The 21,053-nt window shown below is 37.0% G+C and overlaps 1 protein-coding gene across 1 annotated transcript; it reads left to right on the top strand.

The window, feature by feature from the left end:
- The first annotated feature begins 12,555 nt into the window (after nt 1-12,555).
- Nucleotides 12,556-14,964, top strand: LOC145002832 (putative CoA ligase CCL8). The gene is made up of 9 exons (XM_078962022.1): nt 12,556-12,597; nt 12,741-12,844; nt 13,235-13,367; nt 13,610-13,781; nt 13,910-13,998; nt 14,117-14,186; nt 14,282-14,334; nt 14,426-14,559; nt 14,913-14,964. The coding sequence occupies exons 1-9, from the start codon at nt 12,556-12,558 to the stop codon at nt 14,962-14,964; spliced, it is 849 nt and encodes a 282-aa protein (XP_078818148.1).
- Nucleotides 14,965-21,053: the final 6,089 nt, after the last annotated feature.

The following is a 21,053-nucleotide window of genomic DNA, read 5'->3' as shown; positions in this document are numbered from 1 at the left end:
CAACACTATTCAACAGATGACAATAAAAATTCGTTTTTTGCTCTTTCAATCAAACCTTCAATTCTGATCGAATACGAGCATATCTTCGACATCTATGATTTATTATACTTGCACCATCATTAGATCAACATCATCGATAATCAACAAAAAATTCAATCCATATCATTCATTCAACATCGATCATCAAATAAAACATCGAAATTAAGGTTAGAAAAAGATCAAATCATTTTAAGTTTGAAAATTTTCATATATTTCTCTACCAATCTACTATTTTATAAGATTTAAACAATCAAAGTATCATATTTATCGCATTTTTAAAAAAGTTAACTTGTATGCACTCCAACTGTTTGATGAAATGCATAAACTAAATTACCACGTTATATTCATATATGAATATGTTTTCTCACATGAATCAATATGTGATTATTAAAACACAAAACAGATATGCAAGTCTGTATGTTATTCATATATAAATAACATATAAAAATTATATATATTTCTGAAAACACCTTGTAATATTCATATATGAATATAATGTGCAATATTCACATCTGAATATACTGTGCAATATTCACATATGAATATACCAACTATTATTCATAAGTGAATATACGATCTAATATTCACAAGTGAATATACTATGTACTATTCTCATGTGATATACCATTTAATACTATAATATTCACATATGAAATTATCATCTAATATTCATAAGTGAATATACCATCTAACATTCACAAGTGAATATATTATGTAATATTCACAAGTGAATGCATCATCTAATATTTAAATATAAATATACTATGTTTAGTATATGCTATATTCATATATGAATGATACTAAAATTGTAAAAACAATTAATCATAGTTTTTATTCATAAGTGAATAACGAATGTACTGTAGTAAAAACCTGATTCATTTTTATTCACTTATCAATAACGGTAGCTGAAAATATAAAATATAAAAATAATTTTTTTTATTTTAATTTAAAACTATATCAATATGGATTTCTATTTGTAGAGAATAAAAAATCATGAATTTTGGTATATTTAAAATCATTTTTCAATAAAAATAGCTTCTTAAAAATTTAAAAAAAAAAAAATGAAAAAACTATGTTTTTGTATATATTAAGGTAATGCTTAGCACAGTTTAAGGAAACATGTTTTGTTGGAAAACACATGTGCATTCCTTTCCCATTTCCCTCGGTACCTTGGAGGCTTTTGTGGAAAACATAAATGATTGGGTGAGAATGATTCCCATATTCTCAACCTTTTTTCTTAATTGAACCCTCATTTCTCTCTCTCTCTCTCTCTCTCTCTCTCTCTATATATATATATATATATATATATATATATATATATATATATATATATATATATATATATATATATATAGGATGCACCTTAACTCTAGATAAATATTCTTTCCAAATCGACCTTATGTTGGTCTTAATAAAAAGTTTCGACGTCATAATCGGCATGGATTGGTTGAGCCCTCATCGTGCAGAAATTCTATGTTATGAGAAAGCCATTTGCCTTAGCCTGCCAAGTGGTGAAACCTTAGTCATCTATGTCGACAAACCAGGCACGAACCTTCAAATCATATTGTGCATCCAAGCCCAGAAGTACTAACAAAAGGAATACCATGTGTTCTTAGCACGCATGGTTAACAGAACCCAGGAAGTGAAAGACATAAGGAGAATTCTTGAGGGCCATGATTTCCCTGAAATCTTTCTTGAAGATCTTCCTGGAGTTCTACCATAATGCCAAGTCGAGTTCAGAATCGACTTGATTCCTGGAGCTACCCCTATTGCCAAATCACCTTATCGTCTAGCACTAGCAGAGATGCATGAACTATGCAAGCAACTGAACGAACTGCTCAACAAGGGATTCATCAGACCGAGCTTCTCACCTCGGGGAGCACCGATCTTGTTCATGAAGAAGAATGATGGATCGTTCCGTATGTGCATCGATTACCGCAAGCTAAACAAACTGACCATTAAGAACCGATACCCTCTACCATGGATAGACGACTTGTTCGACCAACTTCAAGGATTGAACTACTTTTCAAATATTGACTTAAGATCCGGGTATCACCAGTTACGATTTTTAGAGGAAGATGTTCCCAAAACAGCCTTCCGAACTCATTATGGTCACTATGAGTTTGTAGTGATGTCTTTCGGATTAACCAATGCACCCGCAGCGTTTATGGATTTAATGAACATGGTTTGTCATCCTTACTTTGATAAGTTCGTGATAGTATTCATTGATGACATACTTATCTACTCTCACAGTAAGGAGGAACATCGTCAACACTTACGACAGATCTTGGAAACACTACGAACAGAAAAACTTTATGCGAAGTTCTGAAAGTGTGAATTTTAGATTCGGTGAGTCGAATTAGTGGGTCATGTGGTTCAATGAAGAGGGAATTCATGTGGACCCTTCCAAAATTAAGGCAATTGAGAACTGGTCGGCACCAAGAATGCCTACGGCAATCCGTTAATTCTTAGGCCTTGATGGCTACTATCGCAGGTTCATACAGAACTTCTCAAAGATCGCAAAGCCACTCACCACCTTGACCCAGATGGGTGTAGCCTTTGACTGGGGAGAGAAACAAGAAAAGGTGTTCCAAATTCTTAAACAAGCCTTATGCAGCGCACCAATATTGTCCCTCCCAGAAGGGATAGAAGATTTCGTAGTATATTGCGATGCATCCAACCAAAAGCTTGGTTGTGTTCTTATGCAATGGGGAAAGGTCATCGCCTATGCCTCAAGACATCTTAAGACACACGAAGTCAAATACACTACTCATGATCTTGAGCTAGGATCAGTAGTATTTGCTCTGAAGATCTGGATACACTACATGTATGGTATGAGGAGCACTATCTTTACATACCACAAAAGTCTTCAACATATATTCGACCAGAAGGATGACGGTGGGTCGAGCTACTAAATGAATACGAATGTGAAATTCGTTATCATCTTGGTAAAGCCAATATAGTAGTCGACGCCCTTAGTCGGAAGGAGTATTCAGTTCATAGAGTCAAAGCATTGACTATGACAATATATTCACATTTGTCCATGCAAATCAAATAGGCTCAACAGAAAACCTTGAAATCAGAGAATATGGCAGGTGAAGCCTTAAGAGGGATGGAAGAGAACTTAGAAGTCAAGGGTGACGGAGTTCTTTATCTCATGAACAGGATCTGGACACCGAAGTTCGGTGGGTTTAGAGACGTTGTCATGAACGAAGCCCACAATACTCGATACTCCATTCATCCGGGTCCGTACAACATGTATCTGGACCTCAAGAATTTATATTGGTGGCCAAACATGAAAGCAGAAATTGCTACCTGTGTGGGTAAGTGTCTTACTTGCACCAAGGTTAAGGTAGAATACCAAAAGCCCTCAGGTTTGCTACAACAACTAGAGATACCTGAGTGGAAGTGGGAATGGATTACAATGGATTTCATAACCAAATTACCCAAGAAAACGGGTAGCCTCGATACCATTTGGGTTATCATTGATAGGTTAACCGAATCCGCGCACTTCCTGCCAATTAAAGAGACTGGCAAAATGGAGAAACTGACCACAACCTACATTAGAGAGATTGTGCGACTACATGGTGTGCCCATATCTATTATATCTGATAGAGATAGTAGAATCACCTCAAGGTTCTGGAAGTTGCTATAAAAATCCCTAGGAACTAGGCTGGACATGAGTACATCCTACCATCTAGAAACCGATAGGCAAAGTGAGAGATCGATTCAAACATTAGAAGACATATTAATAGCTTGTGTGATTGACTTTGGTAAAGTGTGGGATATCATTTGCCATTGGTTGAGTTTTCATACAACAACAACTACCATACTAGTATAAAAGCTGCTCCATTTGAGAACCTCTATGGCCGGAAGTGCAGATCCTCTCTGTGCTAGACTGGAATAGGTGACACACAGCTAGCTAAAGGACAAGTTCGTGACAGTACTCTCACTAGCCCAGAAATCAACAGAGAGACAACTGAAAAGATTGTTCAGATTCGAGAACGATTGAAAGTCTATAGAGAAAAAAAAAAGAAGAGCTATATAGAAAACAGATGATAACCCTTGGAATTCCAGGTTAGTGACCGCATGATATTGAAGGTATCACCCTGGAAGGGCATGATACGCTTCGGGAAGCGTGGCAAACTGAATCCAAGTTACATTGGGCCTTTTGAGATTATCGCTAGAATCAGCCCGGTAGCTTACAAACTCAAAACTACCCTAAGAACTTAGCAACGTACACCGTACCTTCCACGTATCCATCCTAAAGAAGTGTCTATCTGATGAGACTCTTGTAATTTTAATCGATGAAATTAAGATCAATGAGAGCCTCAACTTCGAGGAAGAACCAACAGAAATCATGGATAAGGAAGTTAAACAAACCAAACAAAATCGTATACCCATAGTGAAGGTTCGCTGGAATACCAAGCGAGGACCTAAATTCACTTGGGAGCGGGAAGATCAAATGAAACAAAAGTACCCACACCTTTTTCTCTAGTCCATGTGTATCACTTTAGACTTAATTTTGGGACACAATTCCCTTTAACAGGGGATGATGTGACAACCAGTTTATTTTTCAATCTTGTAAAAGTCAAAAAAAGTCAACAAAGGTCAAACATATCTAGTAAAAGTCAAACTTGTTGTTTTGTTAATTTATTAAGTTAAATTAATAAGTCTCGGTATGCAAAAACCTTTTAGTTTTAGTGCTGAAAAATTTTGAATTTAAAAAACACTCAAAATGATAAGTGTTGCATAGGAGCCTTCCCACCGAAAACCCTCGCATGAGTGAAATCAAGTTCTCGACCGCAAACCTGTGAGGCTACATCCTCAGACCGAAAAATCTTTTCGGCTGCAAAACCTCGCATGACCACTATCTCGGATCGCAAACTGTATCTGACTGGGAAACCTTGGTCCTATCCATTGGCACAACATTTTAAGTATTTTTTTCATTCCCAATGTAAGTGTCCCATCATGATTGCAGCCATATACATTAGTATACCAAAATTAATACTTCATTCTTACTCTTGCTAGTCGAAAACACCTTTTTTCCCTCTCAAAGTCACAACCGAAAATTCACCATTCTCTCTCAACTATCCTCTGAAGATCGCTTGAATCTTCATAGGATCATACCAAGTTCTTTAAGTGTTCTTCATACCATCAAGCAATCATCATCCAAACTCCTTAAAACCCAACCAAAAACCCCTTGATCCTCTTGGTTTCACCAAGAACACTTCACTCTTTAAACTGACCGAAAATGCCTAGCTGACCAAAAACTCCTACCAGTTTCACAGTTCACTTCTAATCCTTCCATTTGTAAGTGATTCTTACATCTTAGGCTATTCCATATCGTGTTTATCACTATATTCGCTAATTATATACATATATTGCGTGAAATGCTATTAGAACTCGATTTGTTATGGGATCTAACTTGTGGAAATTGTTCTATTACACCATTTCATCACTCGAACACTCACATAAGGTGAGTTCATACCCCTGTGTTTTACCATTTTTAAATGCTTTTAGGGGGAGAATACAAGTAGAACACAATATATTTGTGTTAACACTTACATGCGATTACAAAGCATTTTTATGATATTAATGCTCTTATAAAACTTATTAAACTATTTTAAACTATTTTCAAACTCTTAAATTGTTGTTTTTATCAAACCATACTCATATATATATATATATATATATATATATATATATATATAAATATATATATATATATATATATATATATATATCTTTATGTATAATTAGGATTAAAAGACCTAGGACTATTGCTCTTGCCTCGACTCCTGTTCCTTGTTTGGTTGTGGGCTTACGGTAGGATCACCTGTCCGACTGTCAGTTAAACCTTAAGTATACATGCCAAGAATATATATGAGTATTAAACTTATTTCAATAACATTGTGAATTAGTTCGGTATAAAAAAAAACATTTGAAAACTATAATAGGTATAGTTTGGAGACCTATTTACACTATTATCTAGTTCAATAATACAATACATGAATCAATACATAAGTACAAACTACTTTTCATTACGAGAACACTATTCATTTACAAGAACAAGAAGACATATACATACTATACGTAAATGAGTTTAATACTAGAATGGGAGATACAACGTCATGGTACTTAGTAGGATCCTTGCTAATTCATGTTTTATAACCAGAGTCACCTGGAGGGAGAGCGTGAATTTGTGTATAGATCTATACAAGACTAACAATCCCGCACCTTGGTTGTTAGCTACAGTTGGAACCGGCAGGTGTACGGGTGACAAATGTCATAACTTTTATGTAACCCCGTAAATTTTCAAAATAAGTTTCGCATTTTGTAAAGAACATAATTCATTTATTATCCATAAAAAACATCATTGTTTGAACTCATTTCAAAACATATATCAATCCCAAGATCTCATAGCATAAAAAATTCCCGTGTGTGTACTGATCAAGCCTGCGCCTTCCACGATCATCACTAGTACCTGAAACACATAACACATAACACTGTAAGCATAAATGCTTAGTGAGTTCCCCAAGATACTACTTACGCACATACGCCTTTCCTGGCCCTGACCTTCTGGTCCATATGTCTCACGGGACTTCCATCCCGACTCGGTAAACCTTCCGGTCCTACCTGCGTCAACCTTACGGTCCACATCACAACGCCTTCCGGCCCATAACATATATTCCTTCCGGCCCGTAACATAATGCCTTCCGGCCCATATCAACCATAGCATACATAGCACATACAAACGATTAAATTATCATATACAATGCATACAACTCATAACATATCCGACCTTCCGGTCACACAATAAAACCCGTCCGGGTACAATATAGTGAGAAAACTCACCTGACACTAAGAATCAACCTCCAATCATGCTGCTTGCCAAACATCGACCTCTAACTCTGTGTCAAATCCCACAATTAACCCAATCAGGAACTAAGTCCAATTTCTCAATTACCAGGTCTAAAGAGAGACCATCTACCAGTCCATTATTGTCCTAACCCATTGGGCCCACCAAGGCCCAATAATAATTGAGTTTTCCCTAAGGCCCAACCTCATCCTACATGACCAACCCAAGACATCAATTTAATTCTCTAATCACAGGCTCCACTAAGCAGGCTCAAGGATTCCGGCCCATCACTTAAAGCCCAAAAGATCACCTAGTCCAAAAGCCCATAGAGGGGTTACGCGGGGCGTACCTCTCTTCGTACGCTCAGCGTACTCAAGCATGCACAATCTGATCGGGGACCTCAGCCCAGTACACGGGGCGTACTATGATTACGCTGGGCGTACTCTCAGTTTTGCTTAAATACATTTCTGGGTCTTAACCCGCTAAGACCTTGACTTATCTCTTCGATCTGGACTTCCTAACATCTCTTACTCCATAAAGTTATCGACTTTAAGCCTTTGCATGGATGATGAGGTCACAACACATAAAAACTCTTACTTTCATAACCCAAAATGCTCATAACTCATGCATGGATAGATTCACACGATCAAGATCTCATTTTTATGGTTCTTCATCATTAGATACACTTAAAAGGACAGCTATTAAGGTTTGGAGTGCATCAACTCATAAAGTCTCAAGCTTGGGACCAAAAACCCTAAAATGCACAAAACAAAAAGAGAGGGAAAGTTTGGAGCTGTATACCTTCAAATGGTGCTCTAGCCCCAAGGAATCTCAGATCCACAACTTGCTCTTCGACTTCACCCCCTTTCATGCTTCTTCTTGACTCTCCAAATTCCATAAGAACACAACAAGCTCATCATGGCCACCACAAACTTCAAGGACGGATATTAGGGTTTGAGAGGGTCTAACAAACTTAGGAAGGTGGCCAAAAATGAGAAAATCTCTTTCTTTATATAGGGACACTTCACTTAATTAGGGTTTTCCTCTGTGCCTAGTACGCCCAACGTACCCCGCTGGTATGCCCAGCGTACTAGGTGGCTCAGCTTAAGAAAAACGCGCGTATGTACGCTAAGCGTACGCATTATGTATGCCCAGCGTACTTGGTTGCCAACTTCTTGACTTTAAGGACTTAACTTGTCAACCCTCCAAACTTTCATAGCTTCTAAGATAAAACTTCATACATATCGAAAAGTAATGAGATCCCTTACCTTTTAAGCAACTCGCCTCAATCTGAAACCTTCTCGTGCCCGACTCGTGACCCACCAACACAAATCACGAACAATTTCAAACAGGATGTTACAATTCTCCCCCACTTGAATTAGATTTCGCCCTCGAAATCGCCCCTTAGCCATATATAAATTTATACTGCCTCGGAAAGGTACCACCGAATGAATCTCATACCATACCGAACTCTTCTTCCATGGACAACTGAACCCACACAGAACCCCCAAAAATCAAAACTAATCCAACCACTTCGACGCTGACACACTCAAATCGAAAATCTGGAAACGCTAGTGGCCTGACCTGCCGCCAGTCCGCCTACTCAAACGATCACCATGATATCCGCCCTTGAATGCCAAACCCCGATAACTCACTGATCCTCTGATCCACCATCGCGACTAGTCCTTCAACACAATTCAGACTTGCATCCACTTGGATATCCTCCAGTGGAACCATTGCCGACTCATTGGCTATACCCTTCCTTGGATGACACGTGGAAGGTATCATGAATCAGATCCAACTTCACTCTCGTATCAGCAGAAAACTCTCCCTAACTTCACTCTCGTATCAGCTCTCTTTGCCCAGTGATACATAATACACAAGGTCCTCTTTACTCCAACCGGATATTATACTCCCGATAGAATCGTCTCATGTTCCCCATGGCATTTCCGGTATCCGCGGACCGACCCTACACAGGTCTAAGATATCGGGTGATAGCAATAATCCTTCCTCTTAGCACGGGACTCATCTTAGAATTCTAGAATCTCACTTCGTGTACCCACACACCATTAATGCCAACTCAACTCAAGAGTTCGATTCGTACCAACGTTGGAACCTCATGTCCCAATGAAACGTTTATCCCATGACTCACCTGCGCCCAACGTAAATACCACCTTTCCAATTCCCTTATGATGCGACAATCACCACTCAACTAAAATATAGTGATTCCCGTCAAGGGTGGAGACCCCAGTCTCACCCCCGTTTTAACCACCAGACTCCCAAAAACTCAATACTAGAGCTACTCAAGCCCAAGATCCTCATGTATCGTGCTCTAATAAAAGAGTATTCCGTCATAACCACCTCTTGCTGACTAGAGAATACTACGGCTCCTCGTAGCATCACAACATCCTCTGGCTAGTGAGTACCACGGCCCCCCCGTAGCATCACCACACCCTCCTCTGAATAATGAGTACTACGGCTCCCCGTAGCATCATAACACCCTCTCTTCTAAATAATCCCTCTTGATGACACTACCCGAAGGCTCTCACTGGAGTCATAGATACTCGATACACCACCTGCCGTCACAACTCAAGACTTCTTAAAATAATTCGGAAAACAAGGCATTATACTCAAAACCCTTGAACCACCATTACAATACATTCCAAAGTCCTGCCTCAACCACTGACTTCGATTTTCAGCATCCTGCAGGTACAACAATACATTCTCTCCGAATCTCGTAAATAATCCTTCATTTTACCCAACGCGCAACCTCGGTTTATTCAAACACTCCATTAGAACACGAAGGAATCACTAACGTTTTAGAATGAGTTGATGACCATCCGAAGTTCTTTCCTTTACTGCTCAAAACCCATACAAGAATATACATACCGACCCGGGAGTTGGCCGCCCGATTATCTCCCAAATACCTTAAAAGGGCATATAACAATCCATACACTGAACCATAAGTCCTCAGTTGCCAATACCCTCCCTACGAGCTTAGCACCCTTAACATCCCTCACCACCACCAGATTCCTGACCAATGGCCACCTGCCGTGGAGACACACATCCGTACTCATAACGTACCTCATGTCTAATCTCACTCTGCACTTCGCCTTGTCCAATAATAACCCTGGTCTCATGATTCCGAACCGTAGGTCTCTATATCCAGATTTCTAACCGCCATTGAGCAAATCTCTGGTACCCTCCATAAAGTCCGGTTCTCCCCTACTTAGGGTTCGAACCATCACCAATGGACACACTAACAACTATCCCACAGACAGTTTCTACCAGAACATCGCACCCACTCTTGGAGGGCGCTACACGACGCCCCATGATCTTCCTACATAGGGATCAAGCAACCCCAAAATTCCATAAATCTCCGATGAAGTCCCCAAGAACTTCACGTCACGACTAATTCTAGTCCCTCCAAAATCTCCTACCATCCACTACCGAACATCTCAGTTGTCCAGTAATAATCCGGACTATCAAACTGGAAATTCTGAATCATCATACTCCTCATCCTCGCATTCCCAACCAACGCGTGAATCATCACAAGAGCACGGTCACCACTCCCATACTCAATTCCCAACATAGACATAAGGGTCATCGCCCAGATATACTCTTCTGGGTCACCCATTGCTGCAGTTAGCATACGTCCTACTATACTCAAGTAGGGTGCATCCTGGTCCCTGCCCATATCAGTCCCACTAACAACCTGCTCATGGTATACCATTTCTCGCGGCAGACACGCTGCCAAAAACTTTGGTGGAAGATCGCCATCAATGACAACCCGTAGGGTTTACTCCTAACCCCAAAAACTGAGGTCTCATACCTCTTATGCTTCCCTAAAGGAAGCGAGAATAGCACCACTCAGGTCATAGAAAGTGTCCCCTTTCTCTCGGCTGCTTGCTCCTCTCAAGCCGTAACCATCTCTACTCATCCTTGAGTCTTGCGACTACATCTGACATCTTACCAAAAATATTTGAAATGATCTAGGCCTCCCTCTCAAGGGATGCCTCTTCCGGCTCAATCATAGCCCTCAGGCCTTAAACCTCATCGCACCCAATCTCCGCATATTCAACCATGTCCGGATAACCAGAGAACCACAAGCGTCATTCACTACGAACCATGGTACCCAAACCATGACGTCTATTCTCAATCTGCTACGACACATGGTATTCGAACCATGACACTACTCCTTGATCTCTCATCCCCACTTGTTTCCCTAGTACCCTAAGGATTCTTACTTGGACTGCTTACTGATCCAGTGTCTTCGGTAGTACGGGCCCTATCACTATTAGAAAAACAGCCTTTTACAATGCGCAATCAATGACACGCGCTGATAGAGAACACGCATTTGAGCGTGCCCTAAAAATTGATGTCAGTTTTCCAAAATATGAAGCATAGAGGGCACGGATTTTTGCGCGCCCTTAAATTAGTGTCTAATAAAAAATAAAAAAAAAACACGGAGGGCATCTTAAATAAAATGTGTGTCGTCTAACCATGTCGCTTTATAAATTTTAATGAAACACGCGTTTCATCCGAGGGGGAAATGAAATCCAAAAATTAAAAAGCCCGCTTTGTTTCCACCGGCTGAAAACCCTAGCTCTTCCCCGCCGAAAACCCCATTTCTTTCTTTCTTCTCTCTTGATTCTCAAACCTCTATTCGCCTTCCAATATCTGCTGCTTCTTCGCCCCTTCTGAGTGTCTCCCACCGCCGTCGACTTCCAATGAAAGACGACCGTTCTTCCCCATTACCATCTATCTTCCAAATTACTACACTAACCTCACCGTCTTTGTTCTTTACTGTTTAGAGCCAAAACCCTTTCACCACCACCGCCCTATACGAAGCCTCCAGAAACGCAACCCTGACTCCGTTATCGTCTACTTCTTCCCAACACCCATTCATAAGTCCTAAATACATTCCACCGCTTACTGCTTCGTCTTCTACCTCAATCAAATTGAGAGCCACCGGTGTCATAGAAAGAGAATCCTTCACCGTCAGTGTTATCAAAATCAGAGCCGCCGGTGTTATAGAAAGAGAATTCACCACCGCCAGGTCGCCACCTCTAAAGGTTTCTGGTTCGTCTCCATCGCCAATTCGGAATCGTGTTCTTAGGTCACTCGAAAAGTACTCATGGTCGGTGAAATCAAAATGTGAAATCATGTTCTTAGGTCACTAGAAAAGCACTTATGGTCGATAAAATCATCAATTACGTTATGTCGCTACAAGGTCAACTTGAGGTAAGTCAATAATTTCTAATTCTTGTAAATAAATCCACCGATTACAGTGGTTTTGATTTACGATACCACTGTTTCTTTCACCAGCAATTTCAGTTTCAAGCACCATCCCAGCTAATTCTTGGGACTCATTTTTTGTTTGCTGACCCTCCTCCACTTTTTCTTGATTAGAGGCAGAGGCCTTCTCAGGAGTTGGACGCCTCAAATGAGAAACCAACATAATTCATAGGGCTCTCAAGACTGCAAATTTGCTCATCGACACTCAATGTAAAAACTATAAAGGCATTAATTACACTTTGACTTATTAGCTTCTTAACTGTTTCTCTGTTTTTTTAAATTTAATTTAACATTTTAATTTTAGGTTGTAAAGGTGGCGGATTTTGGGGTTGCCCGGTTTTGATTCAAGGGGGAGTATGACAACAGAGACTGGAACTTACAGATGGATGGCTCCTGAGGTTTCTATTTCTTCCTCTTTACATATAATATTTGAAGATATTTCCTTTTTCACTGATAAACCCTAACTAATTTGGGAATCATCCTCTAAACTCTAAATTTACCATGATGAATGGAGCTACTTATGTATTGTCGTGGTTTGCAGGTTATAAATCATCAACAATATGATGAAAAGGCGACATCGAAGTGGAAGCAAGATCAGAAAGACCTGGGAGTGAAAGGGACAGGGAAAAGGGTCGTGATAGAGAGGTTAAAGATAAATAAAGAGAAAAAGAAAAATAAAGGGAATCTGAAGGAAGTGGAATCTTGAATTCCATTTTTGTAGTTTCTTCTAGTGGAAACATAGATTATGAATATTAAACATAAGTTTTGGTTCGTGGATTCTGTGGGAATCTGAAGGAATTGGAATTTTGAATTCCATTTTGTTTTTTTGGTTGCTAAACTAAGGATTGTGATTGATTTCCTTCCCATTTTCTACCAACCAAACAATTAACAGATTGCAATTCTTTCAGATTCCAATTGCTTTGACATATTCCATTCCTTCCAAATAGATTATGTGAATCAAATGGGCCTTTGTTTTCTTTGCAATATCAACACCATAGATCCCAAACACTATTATTTCTTCATTCTTATAACTAGAATAGGTGTTGTGGCTAAACCTTGTGCTGAGTTTGTTGCTGGAGTACTTGCAATATGGTTAAATGCAGGTGTAGCTGTTCCACTTGCACTCAGTTACCCTGAAGCTGAGTTGTTACATGTCATGACTGACTCGGTTTGCTCTCAAAACAACCTTAAACTTTTCTAGTTTCCTATGTTTTTTATTTGGAAGAAATTGCTTTGTATTTGGATGATATTGCTAAAATTTCTTTAATAGGAAGAAATGAAATTCAATAAAATGACTCTTTTCTCCTTATTCAATTAACATACCCTTTTTTTTAATGTGGTTTATGTGGCCTTTGTAAGATACAATTTTATTCTCCTAATAATACAACATTGTTAATTTGAGTTTTGAAGGATGTGTCCATGATTTTGAGTACTGATGATCACAGGGAGCTTATGCAAAAAGTTGCAGCTAAAACTACAGCTCAATTTTCTCCAATACCAAATGTTCCTACTATGACTTCACAAGCAGTAGATAATGGTGTTGTACATCAAAAAGAGAATGTATTTGCAAATAACATAAAAGGTATATATCCATGTTCTTTTATATATATATATATATATATATATATATATATATATATATATATATATATATATATATATATATAATTTCATATACAATAATAATATAAAATTGTCTTATTCATACAGACGATGATCCAACATTGATTTTGTATACTAGTGGAACAACTGGGAAACCTAAAGGAGTTGTTCATACACACAGTAGCATTTTAGCACAGGTAATTTAAAGTTTTGGAAGAAAATACTTTAAAAACCAAACTTGTGAAATATTCGTATATTTTTTAAGAAAAAACGTATCTGTGATCTTCTAATTGCTGTTTTCCTGCATAATTTGAGGTGAAAACATTATCAATAGCTTGGGAATACACATCCAGTGATCGTTTTCTACATTGTCTTCCATTACACCATATCCTTAAATAAACATTAAAATAATTACTTTCAATTCCTTTTTTTTTCTAAAAATGTTTCACATTTCTTGTTGATTCTTAATTTAATCTGTACATGTTCATGGCCTCCTCAATGCACTATTTGCTCCTCTTTATGCGGGGTCCATGGTAAGCAATTACTTTTATGTTATTTGGAATTAAGTAAAATTCTTTATCATCACCAATTGTAAGTTTATATATATTTTTTATGTTGTTTTAGGTTGAATTTATGTCAAAGTTTAGCGTGATTGGTATTTGGAAAAGATGGCGTGAATCTTACCCAAAAGATGTCTTTAGTGGTCGTGGCCAAGAGCATCAAGCAGATTCATCTAAGGATCTGTCTTCTAAAATAAGGTTAGCACACTTTTCATCAGTAATGCCCTTTTTGTTGGTGAAATTACCCATCTACCCTTTTGGATCAGCTTGGAACACGCGTCCACCGCTTGTCTCAGTTACGTGATTCTCAACTGTGGAATTTAGTTTTTTCATTAAACTCTTATTGTATATTGGCTGTAAATTAGCTGTAAAGTTAATGCTTATCTTTTCTTGTTATGTATTTTCCTTGTTTAATGAGGTAGGCTCTAGTATAAATTTAGGCTCTCTCTTGTATCATTCATCCCAAGAAACACATTCACCATTTCCTTCTCTCCCCAATGGTGGATCTGTTTGAACATATTTTTTTTAATGCTATTAAAGTTAAATTGTAGGGATAAATGCAAATCACAACAATGTAATGGTTTGGTTGGTTTTCTTTTCTGATTTGGTGCCAGGTGAATCTAATGAATCAAGATCTTCCTTGAAGGTAGGAGTTGTGTTGTCAGGAGGACAAGCACCAGGAGGGCATAATGTTATATATCTGGGATTTTTGGTTAGGATTTTGAACTTCCATTTCCTATTGTTCATATTTTTCATACTTCATATGATAGATTGAAGGATTGACTAGTAAACATCAGCAATATTGGTGCCAGGTGAATCTAATTAGTAAAGAAAGTTGAAGGATTGACTAGTAAACATAAAAGTAGAATGAAAATGACAAGTGATTTTGTGTTGTGTTTACAGGGTTGATGAAAGCGAACAGCTGTCGAGTTAGAAGTGGAAAAGAAAGCTCAAGCCGAAAGAGATAAGATGCTGAAAATGCAAGTGTTGTATTGTTCATTTCAATTGTTAGTATGAAACATAGAATAGATTAGATGAATGCAAATTTATATATTGTAAGAAATAGAATTGTATGACATTAAAGTTTATGCAATGGATTGTATTTTTTTGTATATGGTATTTTATTTCTATTATGACACATTAAATGCAAATTTAATTTAAAAATTAATAAATATATAAATATATATTTTTTTAAATATTTAAATTTACGATACGCAAAAATGTGTGTCATCTTCATTTATGACATGGCCTTTCTTGACAGGGGATTTCTTGATACGCATTGCGTGTCATTAACACGCGCGTCGTAAGGTTACAACACGTGAATGCGTGTCGTCTTCCTTTATGACAGGGCCTTCCTTGATACGCATTGCGTGTCGTAAACGCGCGTCATAATTGCACGTCTTTAATGAGCGTCGTAAATGCGCGTCGTCTCTCTTTATGATAGGGCCTTCCTTGACGCGCATTTGCGTGTCGTCTGAGCCTTTTACGACGCGCAATGAGCGTCATAAAAGGCTGTTTTTCTAGTAGTGTATACTACCGCTCACACCGCATCAGTATTCACCCCAAGTCCTCCTCCTAGATCCTAGATCACAAGCACTCTGATCTCGCTATGCATAGTCTAATCTCTCGTAGACCTCTTGTAAGCTCCTCACTGCTACCTACTCACTCTCAAGTATCTCATAGTAGCAGAAATCTCCTAGGCTAAGGCATCACAAATCATGCCACTCTAGTCCTAACATGATTACCTAGCCTACTCTATTATGCATCTTATATCATATCATAACTCATAACACATAATGTAAGAGTATTTTGGGGATTCACCATTCGAGCGCTGGCTGACCGTACACACCTTCCACTCTGTTTGCTTCCAAAACCTCTTATTCTTTTTTAGAAAATTTTAGTTTTATTTGAAAAAATCTCAAATTCCTCGGTTTGAGTTCAAATACGTCCGAAGGTGCATCCGAATCCCTCAAACCAAGGCTCTGATACCAACTTGTAACACCGTAAATTTTCAAAATAATTTTCGCATTTTATAAAGAACATAATTCATTTATTATCCATAAAAAAACATCATTGTTTGAACTCATTTCAAAACATATATCAATCCCAAGATCTTATAGCATAAAAAAATCCCGTGTGTGTACTGATCAAGTCGGCGCCTTCCCGCGATCATCACTGGTACGTGAAACACATAACACATAACATTGTAAGCATAAATGCATAGTGAGTTCCCCAAGATACTACTTACGCACATACGCCTTTCCAGGCCTTGACCTTCCGGTCCATGTGTCTTAGGGGACTTCCGTCCCGAATCGGTAAACCTTCCGGTCCTACCTGCATCAACCTTATGGTCCACATCACAACGCCTTCCGGCCCATATCATATATGCCTTCCGGCCCGTAACATAATGCCTTCCGGCCCATATCAAGCATAGCATACATAGCACATACAAACGATTAACTTATCATATACAATTCATACAACTCATAACATATCCGACCTTCCAGTCACACAATAAAACCCGTCCGGGTACAGTATATTAAGAAAACTCACCTGACACTAAGAATCGACCTCCAATCATGCTGCTTGCCAAACACCGACCTCTAACTCTGTGTCAAATCCCATAATTAACCCAATCAGGAACTAAGTCCAATTTCTCAATTACCAGGTCTAAAGATAGACCATCTACCAGTCTATTACAGTCCTAACCCATTGGGCCCACCAAGGCCCAATAATAATTGAGTTTTCCCTAAGGCCCAACCTCATCCTACATGACCAGCCCAACACGAGGCCCAAGACATCAATTTAATTCTCTGATCACAGACTCCACTAAGCAGGCCCAAGGATTTCGGCCCATTACTTAAAACCCAAAAGATCACCTAGTCCAAAAGCCCACAGAGGGGTTACGCGGAGCGTACCTCTCTTGGTACGCTCAGCATACTCAAGCATGAACAATCTGATCGGCAACCTCAGCCCAGTACACAGGGCGTACTAGGATTACGCTGGGCGTACTCTCAGTTTTGCTTAAATACATTTCTGGGTCTTAACCCGCTAAGACTTTGACTTATCTCTTGGATCTGGACTTCCTAACATCTCTTACTCCATAAAGTTATCGACTTTAAGCCTTTGCATGGCTGATGAGGTCACAACACATAAAAACTCTTACTTTCATAACCCAAAATGCTCATAACTCATGCATGGGTAGATTCACATGATCAAGATCTCATTTTTATGGTTCTTCATCATTAGATACACTTAAAAGGACGGCTATTAAGCTTTGGAGTGCATCAACTCATAAAGTCTCAAGCTTGGGACCAAAAACCCTAAAATGGACCCTAAAATGCACAAAACAGAAAGAGAGGGAAAGTTTGGAGCTTTATACCTTCAAATGGTGCTCTAGCCCTAAGGAAGCTTAGATCCACAACTTGCTCTTCGACTTCACCCCCTTTCATGCTTCTTCTTGACTCTCCAAAGTACACAAGAACACAACAAGCTCACCATGGCCACCACAAACTTCAAGGACGGATATTAGGGTTTGAGAGGGTCTAACAAACTGAGGAAGGTGGCCAAAAATGAGACCATCTCTTTCTTTATATAGGGACACTTCACTTAATTAGGGTTTTCCTCTATACCTAGTACGCCCAGCGTACTAGGTGGCTCAGCTTAAGAAAAACGCGCATATGTACGCTAAGCGTACGCATTATGTACGCCCAGCATACTTGGTTGCCAACTTCTTGACTTTAAGGACTTAACTTGTCAACCCTCCAAACTTTGATAGCTTCTAAGATAAAACTTTGTTTCCACCATCGTCATACATATCGAAAAGTAATGAGATCCCTTACCTTTCAAGCAACTCGCCTCAATCTGAAACCTTGTCGCGCCCGACTCGTGACCCACCAAGACATCACGAACAATCTAAAACATGATGTTACATTTTTATTACCTCATTCACATTAAGCATTAATTAAGAAATTTGGCTTACAAAACAAACATTACTTAAGTGGTTTTATTTTAAGTAATAATATTACCTATCATTATTTTTCCAGGACTATTACACTATGGAGTTCATACAATTGTAGTACACTATTTTCTATCAAAGAAAACATACATATATGGAAAACACACATTCACACTATTTTAGAGTACAATAACATTCAAACATTTTGGTCTTAAGGCCTAAGACTGCGTTTCATTTAAATAGAGAAAATATGGGATTTTCTCGGGAACATACTATCATTTTCATGAAACAAATACAAACATCAAATACTAAATGCTTATGAACTCACAAACATAAATGTTGATACTCTCTTTTCAAAATAACTTGTATTCTTAGAGAACTAGTAGACAGGTTTTTGAGAAGACGGTGCTTATTCAAGACTCTGCTTTTATTTTGCTATACATTTTTGGGATCTTATAAACAATACACAAAACACATATGTATTAACTATATTTTTAAATACAATGGATGTTGTTGCTTGTTTTACTATTATTCAATTGTTATCATACTATAGATGACATCCCCTGCCCCCGAACGTTTCCGTCGTTCCGGTTTGGGGGTGTGACAAATAGATTCTTTAAATTCAAAGTCTAAACTTTGAATTTTCGAATCAATTTGGTATCTGTAAATCACCGATAGTTTTCCTCCTAATTGCAGACCAAACTGCATATTCTGTTGTGAAACTTGATGTGGTATTGGCTGGTGCTACTTGGGTAGAACCTGATTCAGTGGATTGCTTCTATCCTAATGGAAATTTAATGATCGACGTAGGCTGGCCAAAACACGCTCAGTTCATCACAAATTTAATGGAAGTGTTGATATAAAGGTATCTTTCTAGTGTGTACACCTACAACATGTTATGTTTAATAAGTTGGAATTAATTCTTTTTATAGAATTAATCTTACACATTGTGATATTTGATAATTTTGTTTGTTTTGGTGATTTCCATATGCAATGTTTATTGTAATGTAACAATTTCCATTTTATTTTCTGATATCATATTTCCTATTTCTAAAGATTGCAAAAGTGGAAAGATATTCCGATTTTTATATCACGAATTGTATGCCAAATTCAAAATACAACGAGGGCATTCGTGAGAAGAACTTAGGAATTGAAGATTTGGGGAAGCTACTCGAGTATGTGAATCAAAATCTACACCCAATATCATATTTCCTATTTCTGAAGGAAGGTCATAAATTCTTATGAAGCCATAACTTCTAAAAGAAATAACATCATGTAAAGAAAAAGAAGCTTGGTGAAGAATGGAAACTTGGTTTGAAGCCTGTTGAAGAATGGAAAGTAAGGCAACAATATTCGTTCAGAATAGATTAGCATTTTTTGTCAGAATAATTAGCAACATATATTCTATTAAAATGTATCAGTGTTTTACTTAGATTTCGATGTTTTTATTTGATTTTTAACCATTGTCAGTTTTATTCTTAAAGAAGAAATATAATTGTTAACCATTATTACTTATATTCTTTCAAAATGAATGTCATTTATGTATGTCCATAGATGTATTTGGTAAGAATGAACGTAATTATTGATTTTAAGATACTAAAATTCTTTTCATATAAAATTTGTATTAATTAAAAATTATTAATCTTGATAATATATGTTTATAGTATTATATCAGAATTTAATGTTTTTTTTTCAAGATAACCATAAACACATTCTTTTAGAATGTTCGAATTAATATATTTATTATCCAAAAAATCAGATTTTTAAAGTTTAGAGAATCAATTATTCCTTAAAATCTACAATTTTCCTTTTTTAAAAATATGTCAATTGACTAAAGTACCCTTAGAATGAAATTAGATGGTATTTTTTAATTATCTTTAATTTAATAATACGTATTAATCATTTTCTTAAAATAAGTAAAATAATTGGCCCATAATCATTCCTACATTCACACAATAATTAGTTAGAATACACTAACCAAAGCCTATATATATATATATATATATATATATATATATATATATATATATATATATATACACACACACATACACACACACTCTCTAATAAATAAAGATCTTTTTGCCACATGTCACATAATTATTCATTTTGACATATATAATTTTGTTGTTAGTTTAAATTAATTTTTATTCCACTTGTCATTTTATAGTTTTTCATTTTATTAAATTCTAGATAGTATTTAAATGCAATAATAAATGCATATCAATTTCATTAATGAATTTTTCTTCTAATTTCAAAATTACTAAATTAAAGATTCACTAATTTTGATTATTTATTTATTTGAATTATTTTTTATTTAAAAGAAAAAATAAAACATTTTTAATTTTTATAATTCAATATTTTCTCACTTTTTCTTAAAAATTCAAACTTCTCAAATTAGAATTTTGTATTTAGTTTTCTTTTGACTAAACTCATGTAATACATAAGTTTCACGTCTAATATATATATATATATATATATATATATATATATATATATATATATATATATATATATATATATAGAGAGAGAGAGAGAGAGAGAGAGAGAGAGCGCTAGGTTCATTTGTTTAAACTAATTATTTTGTTATTGTATTCATAAATGTGAGTCAATTAAAATTAACTAATTAAATAAATAAATAAAGGTAATAAAGTAATTTTATAAATAACTTCCACAAATACTTCCTAAACTAATATTTTCTCATTAATATTTTCTCATTCTTATATACAACAGC

Source organism: Lactuca saligna, chromosome 6 (assembly GCF_052625555.1).
Source record: "Lactuca saligna cultivar CGN05327 chromosome 6, ASM5262555v1, whole genome shotgun sequence".
Taxonomy (NCBI): Eukaryota; Viridiplantae; Streptophyta; class Magnoliopsida; order Asterales; family Asteraceae; genus Lactuca; species Lactuca saligna.
This window is presented reverse-complemented; position numbering and strand designations above follow the sequence as displayed.